The sequence below is a fragment of the Ammodytes marinus genome, assembly GCF_949987685.1.
Source record: "Ammodytes marinus genome assembly, chromosome: 16".
In the NCBI taxonomy this organism is placed as follows: Eukaryota; Metazoa; Chordata; class Actinopteri; order Uranoscopiformes; family Ammodytidae; genus Ammodytes; species Ammodytes marinus.
This window is the reverse complement of record NC_137220.1, coordinates 15,718,792-15,735,453: the sequence shown is the minus strand read 5'-3', so window position 1 is coordinate 15,735,453 and position 16,662 is coordinate 15,718,792. Positions and strand designations below refer to the sequence as shown.

Sequence of the window (16,662 nt, the reverse complement as noted above, 5' to 3'; positions counted from 1 at the left end):
AGATAATACCACTTGATTGGCCCTGCTGTGTTTCCTTATGTGGACCGGATTGTTGATATGTTTAGCCTCTTCCTGCGATGGACCCATTAGTCTCACCGGGAGCTTTAGAGTCAAGCTGTTGCATTTGCGTCATTATGATTGCCTCTTAATTGGCAACATTTACGCTCTCTGGTGGCTGTGTTGAGAAGTCGCTTTGGCTGGTGCCTTCACTCTGCTGTCCCGGCGCTTTCACCAGTCAGGTATGCTCACACATGCCTCCTCCAGACTTCAGTCTTTTTCTCTTTACAGCAAGTTGTCCAGGTTATTCTTCCTCTCGAGGCCCTGTCGCTGAACAAAGACATCCCTGTTATTTTTGTCTCTCTCGCCACACTGCAAAATATTCTTAAGAGTTGCACTGATAACACATGCCTGGGCGTGTTGTAGTTGTGATCATTATACAATTGCAAGTATTCGTCCCTCAACTTTAACCAAGATGGAACATTTAAATAAATGTAGGTGCTGTTTATGTATTGCTCAAACAAGGTGTATCAAGTGTTTTACAAATAACAGGCACATTGAAACACAGCAGATGAAACAGATGTTACAGTAACATGGGTGTAGTTTTTCATTGTGGCAGCAGCAGCTCTGGATTTTGGTCTTATATTTGGTCTTATTTTAGATGTTGCTGGTTGTTTGGTCCGCACTGAAACATGTCAACTTTTGCATGAATAGCCATACGTTCTTTTCACCACAATCATGGTCCCTAGAGGATGAAGCTTGCTGACTTTGGTCGTCCATTGATGTTTCTTTTAATGCCAACAGCAGCACATTGAAATGCCTACCAGATTACCAGACTACCAGGAATGGCACAACATGTTGTGCAGACACTTAAGGTTTCCATACAATGTATATAATGATTTAGATTTGACCTATTTTGCCGTTCACATCTGTGTTTCTTTTTTAAATATCTCAACTTCTGGATGTATTGCCATTACATTTGGAACCTATATACATCTCTCTGACACTGTGCTAGCTGCAAATTGGCAAATGTTGGTGTGCTAAACATGGTGAACATGCTAAACATTCCTCCTGCCCAGCATCAGCATGTCTGCATGCTGACATTGGCATGCAGCTCAATGCGCCGCTGTGCCTTAGTACAGCCTCACAAAGCCTCTAGCATGGCTGGAGGCTCTTGTTAATCTATGATCACAGGCTGTGAAATTCACTACACCACAACTCCTTAATTGGTTCGCATCTTTTAACCCTGTCAACTCTGTCTGCATTTTATTTTTTGCATTTTTTCTCACTATGGGCTTAATTTCTTACATACTTTGCAAGTCTTGCATCTCTAAGCACAACCATGGCTAGAAGTAAGAATAGCTCCTAAATGTATCTTCTAGTACTGGTTTGTGGGAATGTTCAGCATACAAACCTGCTAAGAACCAAACTGCGATGGAATACACATATACAATATATAATCACATTTTATAATAGTGTTGCTACTGTTTTTACTTTGCGAGCCTGTATAGTTAGTATAACAAAGTTATAATGGCATAAACCATAAACAAAGAAAAAACAAATGTTGAACTAATTTAGATAATTATTGCAAAAATAGTGCACACATTTAAAATACGGGAAAAGGAAAAGGGGGGAAAAGGATGGCTGTACATCCTATACACAAAAAGCTATTTACATTTTACAACCTCTACATATGAGGCATCACGCGTCACGGCACAAGGAACTGATCCATTGCACAAAGAGTGGACAAGAGCTTCAGAATTGTAGGTTTTCTACATAATCTTGATCATGCAAATGGTTGAACAATGGTTGTCTAGATATGGTGTTAATAAAAAGGCAGAGCAGACATTGAAATATGTATTTCAGACCTGATCCTTGTCGACAGGACGCTCAGTCATGAAGGGTAAAAGGCAGATCCATGTTTAGGGAAAGACATAAATAATCGAAAAAAATAAGCAGTCTCTGGCGCGCCTTCTATCTGGGTTCACTGTAACTGAGTTGAAGACTGAATCTGTTGTGACACCATCTCATGACAGTCACACAGGCACTTGTTTGCACCGAGGCTGGGAGCGCCCTAGGCACTTAGCAGAGCGCCAAAGACAGCTGTCACTTGCGCTCGGGGATCTCCCCTGATCTCCGCCCAGCATGGCACGGGGAATTAGTCAACAACAGTGCATGGCGTCTCAACACCTGAGGAGCAGATGATAAAGAGGGGTAACGCTCTGTCAGCAGTGTGAGAGGGATGTGGTAGTAGATTTTGCTGTGTGTAATATCAGAATATTTCTTGACATCTAGTGGTGAAAGTTCTAGACTATAACGCTCCCCTTGGTAACCCCTCCCTTTCAAACTATTAGGCACATAGGCTCTTTCAAGGACAAGAAGCTAGTTACTAAAGATGGCATCATCTACCACTGCCTCTAGTCATTCCACAATATCAAGTGATGAGGTGAAGATGTATTTAGGTATTTATTTGTTCTATAGAACTTTCAAAAGGTGCATTTCCTCAGGACACCCACTATATATAAAAACGCGTGTAGCCCTTTTATCCATTCTGTGCTACTGTTGAAACATGACAGTGCAACATGGCACCCTGCTCCTATGAAGATACAAAAGGCTCATTCTAAGGAAATTAAAGAAACACAACTTTTATTCCCAATCAATCGTACACTAATTATAACACACTTTTGAATATTATATTCCATTTCTACCAAGTCTGCTATGAAAAATGCCAATACATTCTACACTCCATTCACAGTCTCTTTGCATGTCTCTGATATAATCTCACAGTTTGTAACATAGTACCGTCCCTCAGGCTCTCACTCTTTCTCTAGTCTCTGGTTTGACATGCAGGAAGTCAGTGCTGCCATGCGCAGACACTTTGCCGATGGCCGTTCTATACCAATCATGTGTTGCGGGGCCTCCGTGGAGCACTTGACAGAGCACATTGACACAGTCACCAGGTCATTTCAACCTCTCTGTCCCTACAAACGTACAGCCATGGGAGTTATGACAGGCACGTGCAGGGAAAGGACATTGTGAACAGTGCAAATAATACACTTGAAAGCTCCAACAAAGAGCCTTATTACACTGCCAGTCTCAGGCTGTGCTAATGCAGTGTCTCACCCTGCAGCCTTCTGATTGATGTGCCATATTCCTATGCTTTTTAAGATGAAAAGCAAAACGGCAACATAGTTAAAAATAAGGTGTGTATTGAAACTGAGGCTAATGCTACGGGCACGTTTAGGGTCCTTTGCTGTTTGTATTCCTTTTGTTTACTAGAGCTGTTTGTTGACATTCACTAACATTGTAGTGCGTTTGTTTTGCATTGTGCTATCCCTTAATTTTGATCCTGAGAGCCATTTTCTTTTGCGATTTTCACTCAAATTTGATTTCCTCACAAACCCAAAAGTGTCATATCTTCTGCAGCATCAGGACTGTGTTTACCACAGTTTAGTAAAATGAGCAAAGAACAGAAAACTGGTCCCAGAGCTGCACTGACTCTTTGCTGGTCCAGAACCAAGGGTTACCGTGGCCAAACACACCAACTCAAATTTTGTGACTGCCATTTAAAAAATAAAAACGGCTTCATGAGACATAATGGAAACATAATCCCCATGACGAGCTGAATAAATACGCTGCACCAGTCGTGCTTGGATGCCATGTAGTATGCTCGCAAAGTAAAGCCAGTAGCAACACTATTATAAAATGTGATGTATTCCATCGCAGTTTGGTTCTTAGAAGGTTTGTATGCTGAACATTCCCACAAACCAGTACCAGAACTACAGTTTTGACCAGATTTGATTTTTTTTTTTTTATTAATAAAAGCTGAACATAATTAGCCCTGGTTACTCCTTATGCATTTAAAACAGCTGTTCAACAAAAAGTAGTAGGAGTGTTTTGCCTTTTGTGAAAGGGGATCATTTTCCCCTGCTATCTCAACGTGGAATTTGAGGTGAATTCTGCACATCAAAGGGGCACGCATGGGCTGTATCTGATCGTTACTGTGCCAACATCTGAGGTTTTTGTCTCCTCCTGCTACCCTGCAGTCTCAAGTGGTCCATTACTATGCCAGACCCTGCTCCCTCTGCTTTACAACAGTGGCAGCTCATCTCTCCTCCCTGCCCATGTCATTCCCCTCATGCTGCGTGCCCTCTGTAAACTCTATGAACCCAGCCCCCCCCCCCCCACCCCATATATGCCTGGAAATCTACCTCAGCCCATTCCCCTCACCACTGGACATATACGCCTTTCCTTTAAGAAAAAGGTAGTGCAGTGTGACTACTGAGTCTCTACACTCGTTTTCTTTCTTTTTTTTATCTCTGGCTTTATCTCACCCTCTCCCCAAACTGGTGAGATGCCATGGTGCCACAGGCTGTGAAAGTACAACAATAGCAACCAATGGTGGTTATTGAAAATAAACACAAGTTTTGCACCTTCAGTTGTCCATTAGCAGTCTATCTTTATATGCAGACTGCAACTTATTTCTTGATGCAGGTCATTAAGGCACAGATGATTTTTTTTTCTTCTGCAGGGCTCACTTTCATAATGTGTTTGCACAAGTGTGTCGAAGACGATAAGGCTGACCTGATTTTAATCTTTTCATTGAATAAAAGATGAATTCATCTTGTCTGTGTAGACAGAGCCTGATGTAGCGTATGCCTCTGTGCCAACTCCAGTGTCATCTAAAAAAGCTTTTAAAAATACATTTCGAAACACAAAGTTGTACAAAGTGACACATTCTGACTATGGCCTTTTGTGATAGATTGTGGAACAACTGCACTTTGAATATCTGAGTAGCTCTGTGTGTCGTAGCATGGACATGGATGCCTGTTTCTGCTGCAGAGAGGAGTAAACTAAACTAAATTTGCTGTCACCATTTCACAGGAGTATGATTATTCTCCGTGTTTTCTAGACATTTATTGATGACAATGGAATTGAAAATCAAGTGAGCTAAATCAGGCATTGGCTTCACTTATTGATGAAAAGATACAATAATGACAGCCTTATCCTGTGTGTGTGTGTGTGTGTGTGTGTGTGTGTGTGTGTGTGTGTGTGTGTGTGTGTGTGTGTGTGTGTGTGTGTGTGTGTGTGTGTGTGTGTGTGTGTGTGTGTGTGTGTGTGTGTGTGTGTGTGTGTGTGTGTGTGTGTGTGTGTGTGTGTGTGTGTGTGTGTGTGTGTGTGTGTGTGTGTGTGTGTGCGCTTGCGTGTTACCGTACTGTATGTGTCTACTTCTATTTGCACACTGCACGCTCTTTAATGCACTTTAATCCTTTTACTCTTTCTTTTAAAGTTTGCCTACATTTGCATATATCTAATTAGGCCGCCGAACAGCATGAGCCTCAGAGGGTCTGTGAGGAGCGCAGTCACGTACACATCCTGCACTCAGTCCCCGTATATACATCTGCTCTCACATTCATGCACGTCAGCATTAAACTGTGTGGTCCAATAAGGGCCATAACTTCAACGCACACATACACCCCTCATGAGAGCTGTTCTAATATGAAATGTACTGTTTAGCCTTGCTGGTGGTGTGCAATACTGGTCAGTTGGTTCAGACAGAAACATCTCAATAAATCTTGGATAGATTGTAGGGAAAATGTATGGTGTAAAATATGGCATGTCCATAAAATAGGGTGAATTCTAATATTTCTAGGTGAGTTTTTTAATTTTTTTTATCTTACTGCCTTTATGTTCTTCTCTACTTTAAAACTATTTCGTAATATGTATAAATCCCGTTTAATGTCTTTTAAAGTATTGCTTGCCAGTATTTGAAGTTGAGATCAGCGATTCTGGAGAATGCTGGAGAATCACTTTGTCAAAAAAATCAGGGAATTCCTCCTCAAAATCCACTACCGGTCAGTACTATGTGCTGTGAAAAAAATAAATGTAAACCTTGTATGTAGTATGTAAAAAATATTTTGATAACACGCTTTCTCTAGAATCACTGACTCTCACTGAAATGCAGCCAAGGTGAACAGCGCCCTTATTTGTGTGAGCAGTGAATGGGTGTGTTTAGCTTTTCAGTGATCGCAGCACCGTGGGCGGACACGCTCATTATCCCAAACCGCCGTGTGTGTTTGCAGTGCTGCTCACTAAAAGCGTTCACTGTCCAAAGACAGATCGATTGGCTTTTGTTGCGCGTGTGCGCGTGTGCGCGTGTGCGCGTGTGTGTGTGCGTGTGTGTGTGCGTGCGTGCGTGCGTGCGTGCGTGCGTGGATGGTTGTGTTGTTGTGCTCGAGGTGTTTCTTAACCAGGTATAAGCAGAGAGGCTGAGAGTGTAAGGTTATGGGTCAGTGACTACAGCTGCAATTAAAAAAACAAAACAAAAAGCTCTCATATTTTCCAACCAATTATGGCAGAGAGAAGAAAGTATTTTCTCCACCAAGTTATACAGAGATTCTTTTGTTGTCACTGTTCTTTTAAATGTATGATGCCGTCCTTCATATTGAAAGGGAACCTTCAAGGCAGTGCTCTTGTTTAACCCAAACTACCTTTTTTCACTGAAACATTTAATTTTGTAATTCATAGATATTTAATATCCAGTCCATATCCTATTATGGGTAATTGCTCCGTTAATGTTATCGCTTTCAAAATGCACGAGTAAGCAGTAAATGAAGGTGGGAATTGAACTGAAAACTCAGGTTACATTCACCACGTCTTAATTACATTTTCTGTCAAAGCCATAGAAAAACCTAACATCTTAAAATGACTGGTAGATTGGATGGTTTTAAGTTGCCAATAGATGTGTCATTGGCCCCTCTGTGCTGAATATAATGTCCTGAACGTCACATTATACTGATATACAGCAAACTGTATTTAGTATACGAATAGACAAGAGTATGTTACACATCTGGACATACTAAGACTGTTTTGATTCTAAGAACAGCTGAAGTTTGAAACTATTTATCTTGTAATGAAATCAGAATCACAAAGCTCTACCTTGATCCCAACGGAAGGTATTTTACTCTGAAGCTGCACTGTGCTTTTGTCAAAGCAGACAACACCTTTTCTACTGTCTTTGCTGTTTCTGGTATCATACGGTTCTTCTGGAACTGCGCTTGTCTGGATTTACTAATGTCTTATTTTTTCAGTCTGATGATTCTTTATTAAAACTGATTGAGCCAGGCTTGGCTTTGGTTACGCCGAACAAAGAAACAAGGGGCAAATTATTCTCTCAATGTAACACTGCCTTGAAATCTCATTACAATATATAAAGAATAATTGTTTATGGAAAACGATACAAGAAAAACACTATCTGGATTAATACAAACAACAGCCTTGTTGTAATCTATAGGTGACATTACACAATGGAACAAAATAAGTAGTGTCCATGGCATTTACACCGTATACTAATTCCCTCAATGCAGGGCTTTACCTTTTAGAGACACAAAAGTGAGCAATGGAGTGATATGTGGACATAGCCACATTTCCTCTCTCACTTTATTTAAATTTACCTATTCATTCTGGCTCTACCTGACATAATTACAAATATCACTATGATAATGCTACTATGTTGATGTTAAGCAGGTGTAGTATGGTAATGTTTACCAACTGAGAGACAGGCGGACATTTTATTTGATCCATGCTTGTAGCACCTCTGCTACAAGCAAAAAACCCTGAAAAGAGAAAAGCAAATGCAAAGGGAAATCGTGTCACTCTTCAAGCCATCATTTCTCCATTGCCTGGATGGATAACATGACGGAGATAGATTCAGCAGAAATAAAGCTTGGAAGCATCCATCCGTCTGTGTCTGCCAAAGATGTGTGGTTAAAGCGAACATGCTGCCTGTCTCAGATAATGTGTGTGTTTCCTGGTTGAGACGAAGCAAGATGTGCAGACAAATTGTTCGACTACCCATTGCGAGATGTGTCTGTATTGTTCTGTTGAATGGCTCTGCGGTCGCTTACGCAAAGAAAGAACTGATGTGCTTCACAGTGCAATTGGGCTCTCTACTTTCTCCCTGTCTGCACTCCCTGTCTCTCTCCCAACATTACTCAACCCATAAATGCAACCAGTTACACATGCTTACACACATCTTCAGAGAAATGGGAATTATTGCACAGGACAGCTATGAAATGTAGGCAGGCATGTACTATAAAGTACTACTGAAAGAAAGCGTTTCGGTAGACTTTTAGTTTTTTAAAGTTACAGTGAAAGATCTGTTATCTCAGTGACGACAATGATGGTCACACATATGAATTAGTGCTGCAGTGAGAGGATTCCTCTCGGAAAGCCCATCTGTCCGATCAGAGGCAACAATAGTGCAGCAACAATGGAAAAAAAGCTGAGACTTTTAGTTGACTGCAACCCTGCAAGTACAAGGGTCACGGCTCATGACTCTGGCAACAGTCTCTACTCATATCCCCCCCCCCCCCCCCCATATTTCTGGGATTTGTATTGAAGCTTGGTTCTGCTGGACCCCTATACTGTACATTTGTGGCCTTTAAATGATATTTTCTTTAGTACAACGTAACACTTCAGAACTGCTGCGTCACTGTCATAATGTGTTAAAAAGTTTGTAGACTCATCATATCACATGCCGTTTTAATTCTATTGGACTGAAGGTCTGTCTACCAAGCTTTCAGGTGAACAGTACACGCGCATACCTGAGATGCTGTTCAGGAACCCATAACATTACACACATGAATCATATTTTGTGAGATGGTTATTCAAATATTTGTATTCACAAAAGCGAAGTCAACGCTTGTTGTCTAAATTATTTTGTCAAAATCAGTGAATATTCCCTCCTGATCCTGTACCGTTTGCATGCTGAAAATGTTCTGTGTTAAGGCTCTGTACACTGGTATGTACACAAAAGGGTATGTATAGCGCATACAACTTATGGGCAGGTAGCGGATCAAGAGGAGATATTCACTGATTCGCTGACTCTATATACCTTTTTTTAGGTTTTTGTGCCTGATCTCCTCAAAAGGCTTACAATGAATTTGGGATGCCATCATGCACACTGTATGACTCAGTTTGATGCTAACTCAACACACTTTGCCCTTTTGCCAACAGGTTTCTGGGTGTCCCATCGGGAAGAGGAAGCTGCCCTCTGACGGGACCTCTGCCCTTTGACATCATCTACACCGACTACCACGGCCTGCAGCAGATGAAGCAGCACATGGGTCTATCACTGAGGACGCAACACAAGTCAGTCTTCATCTCTGTCTGTCTCTGGCTCTCTGTCTCGCTTGCTCGCTCGCTGGTCAAAATGTGTCATGTCTGATTCTTTACCAAGCTCTAAATGCAGTGTTTTGTTTTTTTGTTAACGCTAATTTGCCTTTCTTATTAAATACTTCACTATTGGCTATATTGACCTGGCTGATGTAACGGGTGGGTAACTTCACTGTGCATCAGCTAAATTCTCCCTTTGCTGACATCCAATTTGGCCTTCTTTACACACAGTGATCAATCAAGCTGGTACAGGCCTCTGGGTCACTTTTTTTTTTTTTCTCGCAGCATCACAACTCTGCATCATACATTAACATGAGGAGCATTGGAGTAGATTGTATGTTTAAAATGGGTCACACTACACAAGGGCATAGCTATGTGCTATGATAAAAATGCAACTCATGTATTTGTAATTGCTCAAGGTACCAACTATGATCCAATGTTAAGGGTGTCTCTAAGTGCTGTTGTTTTTGTGGGAATGCATTTGGTACTCCCCCCCCCACCCCCAAACAAATAAAACAATGCATTAAGAGAATATCTGAGATATCTGGGGAAAAAAGGAAAAGATTAAAATAGAGCAAAATCTTCCCATTTTAGCAGTGTGATGCTGTTAAAGCGTGTCCGTCTGTGCGCCAGCTGTTCTTTATTTAACAATTCATTAAATATAATTGAGCAGCAGCAGGCGCACACGTTTCACACTGATCCATCCCCAATTTTCCTACATTTTGAATTGTCTAAAACAAGCCCCTTTGTCAGTGGAGCGGTTGAGCGCCTCCACTGTTTCCAGTCGGCGTTGGGCCAAGCTAGGTCAGCTGACCGAAACCAGCGCTCCTCGGCTGCCACAAAGTGACAAACCAATACTTTGATTTCCTTTCTCCACCCAGATAAATCTTTTCAAATTGGATTACATCAATTGATTTTTGACTTCCCTGTGTAAATAACAACTGATAAACTGCTGATGTCCTTGTCTTTGTCTTCTCTCAAGCAGCTAAATAATACTGCCCTTTCCACCATAGTCTTCTGTCTGAGTCTGATCTAAAAGGACATTTAAACATGTTCCAAGATGTTTAAATGTTGATGCCGTTAGAAGGAATTTGCTATTTTCCCTATTGACGTGTTGCCTTCATGTTTATCAGAGAGAATTTGAAGCGTTCCCCGGTTCATCCAAAGGGACTCACACACGGCAATAGAGATGGCATCTCCTTGAAATGTGTTTGGGAGAACAGTGGTTGGTCTATGTTTTTAGCTCAAATTCTTTGCAGCCTGTACAGATTGTGTCATGGGCTGCATTCCAAATCGCATACTCTCTTTTTTCTATTCCACATACTACAGCTGATCATAAAAATTATGTAGTAAGCATGCAGTATGCACACAATTGGGACATACTTTAACTTGTTTATATCACCACAACATGGCGCCTTGATTTTGTCTCTTGCTTATATATCCGTCGCATCCATGGTTGCTTTTATATGGAGGCTCCGTTGATGTGACGTCACTTCCGGCACACAGTAGATTGTGGGTCAGAGCATGCTGATTTCAACACTAAAAATCTCGACCGGATGTAGTAGGGCATCCGGGTATTTTTGAGCATGCTTAATCCGACCACAAGAATTGGGACATCCTAAATATTTTTCTAGCATACTAAATTGCAGGGAAGTATTGGTATTGGAACGAAGGAATGAACTTCAGGAAGAGGAAGCCCGGATAGAATGGATGCTGTGATGTTAGCCTCAGACGTGTCACCCTGAGGCCTGTGTGTAAACTGTTCTCAGTGAGCGGGGGAGGGGGGGGGGGGGGGACTGGCAGAGGAACGTGGTTATCAGTCACCACTGACAGCTTTACAAACCAAAGAGTCTCACAACAAGATAGTTATGGTGCCGAGATGCGCTTTCATGACTCAAATTGACAGAGACTAAGCTTTTCCCATCGCTGTCGAGAGTTTCCCCCCCCCCCCCCACATTTCTTTTTCCATTTCCCACTTATTCAGGAGAGACTGTACAACAGTATTTGAAGAACCACTTTGTTCTAACATCAGCTTATTGTTCTGTCCCAGGTGCCTCATTCGAGTGATTGACACATTTGGCACCGAGCCTGCTTACAACCACGAGCAGTACGCCACAACCCACGGCTACATGACAAACTGGGGCTTCTGGAACCTCCACGGCCAGCAGTACATGACCATGTTCCGTATGTGGCCTTTCATTTCTCTTTTAGCCCCCTTCACCAAGTATGTGTGGGCATGTGTAAACCTGTGTCTGTGACTGATCAAAACCATAGTAATGATTAGCGATGCACGTAGCGACTCATTTCCACAACTTTTAAATGGAAGTGTTCATTTCGACAAGTCTATAAGCAAGAAAACAAGCCCAAAAGTAAACAATAAGGTTTAGCCTATCATTCTTCTTGAAAATTACCAAGCTAATGTTAATGTAAATGCCACTTTAATGTGCACCATGCAAAATAGTATTACGACTGTGCAGATAAGAAAACATGATAACTGAATGATTAAAGGTAAAGAAATACCATTTAAAAGAAAATACATTTCCGCTGACAGATGTGCAACATTCAGCCATTTATTATGAACAACAACACATAACATGAAGAAAGAATTCACAAATGTAAAGAAAATGAATACCTAATGAAGATTGTGCATTATAAAAAATGACAGCAAACTTAAGTGCTACTAAGGTAAGCCTATATAGATACTGCACGTGTGCATTCTCACACATGTCCAAGTGCAAGTGCTATTTTTCCACGTGCTGCGGGCAATAAATTACTAAGTAATCGATAGTACTTTTTGGTGCCAGCTAGTGAGTCAGCAGGTGTTTTAAACGTTGAATCGACTGGTTGTGCATTCAAAGTGATAATGACTAAGAAGGCAGTGTTGCTTCACCTGATTGGTAAGCAATTAAAGTCAACCAATAAGCCGGTATGAATGCTAATACATTACATTGTTTATTTAAATGATGAAGCTGGCAGTGGCCTACTTACCAGCAGAGCAAAATGTGTTTCACCATACTGTGCCCAATCAATGACTGGAATAATAATTTGATGAATTTCCGCTCAACACAATTCCCACAGTGCTCATTGTGTTCTGTTGTTGTCTAATGTACATACAATATGCAATACATGTAAAGCAGTCTGCATTTTCAGAGAAGCTACTTTTGCGTTTAATCACATTTTTCTTTTTTTCTCTTTTCACGAGACATGCTGTTGTAATTATAATGTTTTATCACCACTTCCTTTTATTTGTCCTTGCTTGTGCAGCCCACACTCCAGACAACTCTTTTATGGGCTTTGTGACGGAGGAGCTGAATGAGACGGTGAAGCTCAAAATTCAGAGGAACAAGGTTTCCGATATGGCTGTGGTGTACGGCAAAGAGACCAGCATGTGGAAGGTCAGTATGGCACAATAAGGCTCCGTTCAAAACTCAACAGCTTTATCCATAGTAAAATGACTGAAAGTTCTGAAGTTTTTCTAAAAAGCATCTCAGCCATCTTAGATAAGCATCATTTCAGCTACATACATGAAGCTGCAAATTAATAAAGTAAGTTATTGGTTTAACCAACTTACTACTAAACAGCCTGCAATAAATCAGACCATGATAAAGGTTATCATTTACATTGTTTTGTTGATTTCACTTTATGGTTGTTTTTTATTTATTTTTAAGAATGTTATTACATATCTGTTTAACCAGAGTGACAGGACTTGCTTTGTTTTCTTGGAAACATTCACAAATCATGCAAAAGCTACATCTGGACGGCTCACAGTGTCAGACTGCACATGACAGATGGCTGACACATAGAATTATTGAATGAATTTTATCATCAAGTCCTTTCTGCATCTGTCCATCTTTTACTCGGGATCTACAACAAATATGAACTTCGGGGAACATTTGAACCTTACTTGTTCTTTTTTGCATAACATCACATCAAAGCATATACCCTGTGAAACGCCTACAAACAAGTTGTTCCTTAAGGGAAATCGGCCTGAAGTGTGAAGGCAGAGAAAACAATTGCTGTTGTTTAGAGAATATTTTCCCCCTCCAGCTAACTGGCGAGGTTTCTCACTCCAGCTGTAACTTTGAAGTGTGCTTGCCTCCCCCAAAGGTTTTGGTTCAATTTTGATGTATGACTGCAGCTTTGTTCTTACACTGCCGTAACATTGACTGTTACTCAGAACAACATTTCTGAACTTGTAAAGATTTCAGTTTGGAACGCTGGGGTCTCCACAGACAAGGAATAACCTCCCCCCGGTGGGAGTATAGTCTCTTCTTTCACCTCGGTTTTGAGGTTTATATGAGAGGTGTTGTTGGGGCTGTAAAGGTCCTATGAGAGAAAAAAATGAATAAAACCTCAGTCTCTCTTTTCCTCTGCATCTGACGTTCTCTGCTAACTTTCTCTGCCAACTTTCCTCTTCCTCATACTTCTCTCCTCACCCTGCACTATTCTGTATTCCTCATGATGCATCATTGATGGATCCACACAGCTTCAAGTGAGTATACCTGCCTCACTGGCATTATCCATTCTCCAAACCTTGAAACCAAAACTTTTCTCAAAACTTTTTCTTGCCTAGAAAAATATATTTCACTTCAGTTATGTTGGAATGCTTATATACAGTATATACTGTATAAACTGCAAATATGATTCTACATTTGAAGATATCGATAACTTGTCTATAGTGACTCCAAATATGTGAAATATTTCCCAACACTAGATGTTGGTCCATAACTGACAATCTTACACTGCAATAACAATATATTAAATAACAATATGATGCTATCAAGATTCAAATAAATGAAACAAAGTTAGTTTTTCAAACTTTCCAATCCGGTAATTCTCAACAGAGATTTTTTGGAAGAGTCCGTCAAATATTTTACATGAAGACATTAAAATGTCCCAAGATAATAAAAAAAAGAGGAATAGCACTCGGATGGCATTTATACATTATTTATGCCTTAAAGTCCTAATGTTAATGAATGATTTATGAAAATTCCACAGAATCATATCAATCGTATATCATTTAAATCTGTCATAACTTCACAGGTACGGGATAGTTTCCAGTAACTAAAAAAAATCAGTCACTTCTGAGAAGAGCAGACAGAGCTTATTTTTTCTGCTGGCCTCATTTCCACTAACCAATACTTTTACTCTGAGGTGATACTTTTGCTTTCCCTTTGACACCTTTGGGCTTTTCTCCTCTGCCCATGCACGACCGGTTCTTTTGTAATACAGATGAATCTATTCACTTCATTCTACTGGCTGAAAGGGTTTCGGTGCACCATGAGAAACCTCAATGAGTCAGGTAAATATAGTTCAAAGTGACACAAGAAAGAAGCTAATAAAAGCCTTGCTGGCATCCTGAGATATGCTGTCTGTGCAGGCGAATGAGAGAATTAGGTTAATGGAAATGCAGTCCGCTCCTAAGAACTGAACTTTGAATTAAATCACCATGCTGCTTCAATGTTGGCTCATATTTAGTTGAATTGGTACTGGCAGCATATGTCCATAATACTATTGTGTGCACTTTAAATATGTGACGAACGCGACAGCTCTGGAAGGATGCATGTACTGTATGTGTATGCATGTATGTGTACAGTATATACATTTGTACGTAGGCTATATGCAGTATGCATGTATGTGTGTACCTATAGGTATGAGTACGTATGTATGTATATCCTGTATGTATATATTTGTTTGTGTAATTATTGTCGATTATGGAAAATGTTTTTACCTGTGTTGGTAAAATGAACTAAAAATAATGTTCAAAAGAAATGTCCTTGAAGACTATCACAATGTGTGGCATTATTGCTCTGTGAATGGTATGACCAGTTATATTACCAAGGCAATACCTGTTTTAAAACACCAATTCTGCAATAAACCTTGTTCTGATTCTGAAACACAAACGGAAATGATTTACGTGTTGATTTATATATAGAGCCGGTAAATGGAATCAGATTACAACGAGACACAGAAGACACATGTGTACTGCCAAGTGTGATCACACGGACTGCTGCTGTCCACTTGTGTTCGGATCACTAAAACCACATCGTAATCCCAGGTGGAAACAGGGTCAAAGTGAACAGTCAGAGGCTGTAACTAGCCAATAAGGATATGTGATAGGCTGAATAAAAATTTGCATTTGAATTCAAATGAAGACAACCCAAGGTTTAGCCGTTTTTGCTATCGGTGTATGAATGTGTGCCTACCAGTACTGAACTTGCACCCTGTGTGGTAGCTGCTGCTATCTGTGTATGTATGTGTGCTCCAGTTGTAAATTGCTTTGGATAAAAATGTCTTCTATATGACATGTAATGTAATGTGATAAATGATCAAAGTGTGTGCTTAACCCATTTTGCCTGCATGTCTCAAAGGGAAAGGAAAAGTTCCTGGCCATTCTGCATCACTACATGGAGATCCACGGGACGGTGTACTATGCCACGCAGCGTCCCCCGGAGGTCCCTGCCTTTGTGAAGAACCACGGCCTGCTGCCTCAGCACGAGCTGCAGCAGCTCCTCAGAAAGGCCAAGGTGGGAACATTACTGAGGTTGTCATGAGCTTAGAAAGTGTTCAAGTGTGAAAATATTTAAGCTTCTGAATTGTTTAAATATGTATTCTACAAGTGTTGACCTGGATGTGAGCAGTTCAGCATATACACTGAATTCCTCCCCTTTCTTTTCTTTTTCAGCTGTTCATTGGATTTGGCTTCCCCTACGAAGGTCCCGCCCCTTTGGAGGCCATAGCCAATGGCTGCATTTTCCTACAACCCAAGTTTAATCCCCCTCACAGCTCTCTCAATCATGACTTCTTTAAAGGGAAGCCCACCTCCAGGGAGGTACATGCACTTGTCTTTTGTCTCAGCCATGAGGTTGATCGACCTTTTAGGCTTTGCATGATACACAAAACATTTTGCACTGAGCACACAAGACTAACTCTAGTATCAACTCTTGAAATCCCTCAGGTGACCTCTCAGCATCCGTATGCAGAGCAGTATATTGGCAGGCCGCATGTCTTCACCGTTGACTTCAACAACCCTGAAGAGTTTAATGCAACCATCCGTGAGATCATGGAGACTAATGTACGTTATGTTTATGGTGTTTACCCAGTCATTCAAAAAAATGACCTTCTGATATTATAGTCTACCACAGTACACTTGACTTGACACTGCATAATAATAGAAATCATTTGGTCTTACACACTTCATAGTCTGGTTTGACCCACTTTAAAAGCTCTCTCCCTTTTTTGAATAGAGCTCTTAATCATGCCATCTGACATAACAGAGAAAAGGCTTAGCTGGCACCCCTCTCTGCTCTGTGCGCTGCTAATTGCTTGTGATATTGAGCGGCTCACTTGGTAAACTGTGCCCACACCTGGGTTTACATGGCGGCCTTCCAGAGGCCAGGCCCACTGGCAGGATGCATTATCTGTCCGCAGATCATATTAATCAATCACGCTGAGCTCAATCTGTCACAGGACAACAACTAGCTGCTG

The 16,662-nt window shown here is 40.9% G+C and overlaps 1 protein-coding gene across 1 annotated transcript in view; it reads left to right on the top strand.

Annotated features, from left to right (window-relative positions):
- The window catches only part of mgat5b (alpha-1,6-mannosylglycoprotein 6-beta-N-acetylglucosaminyltransferase B), a gene marked incomplete at both ends in the record, with an annotated part of 59,942 nt that overhangs the window by 33,396 nt on the left and 9,884 nt on the right, over window positions 1–16,662 (top strand). Inside the window, 6 exons of the mRNA XM_080044497.1 lie at window positions 9,016–9,150; window positions 11,225–11,358; window positions 12,439–12,569; window positions 15,546–15,701; window positions 15,860–16,006; window positions 16,133–16,249. Coding sequence (XP_079900623.1) covers window positions 9,016–9,150; window positions 11,225–11,358; window positions 12,439–12,569; window positions 15,546–15,701; window positions 15,860–16,006; window positions 16,133–16,249 — 820 coding nt within the window. The remainder of the gene's footprint in view (window positions 1–9,015; window positions 9,151–11,224; window positions 11,359–12,438; window positions 12,570–15,545; window positions 15,702–15,859; window positions 16,007–16,132; window positions 16,250–16,662) is intronic.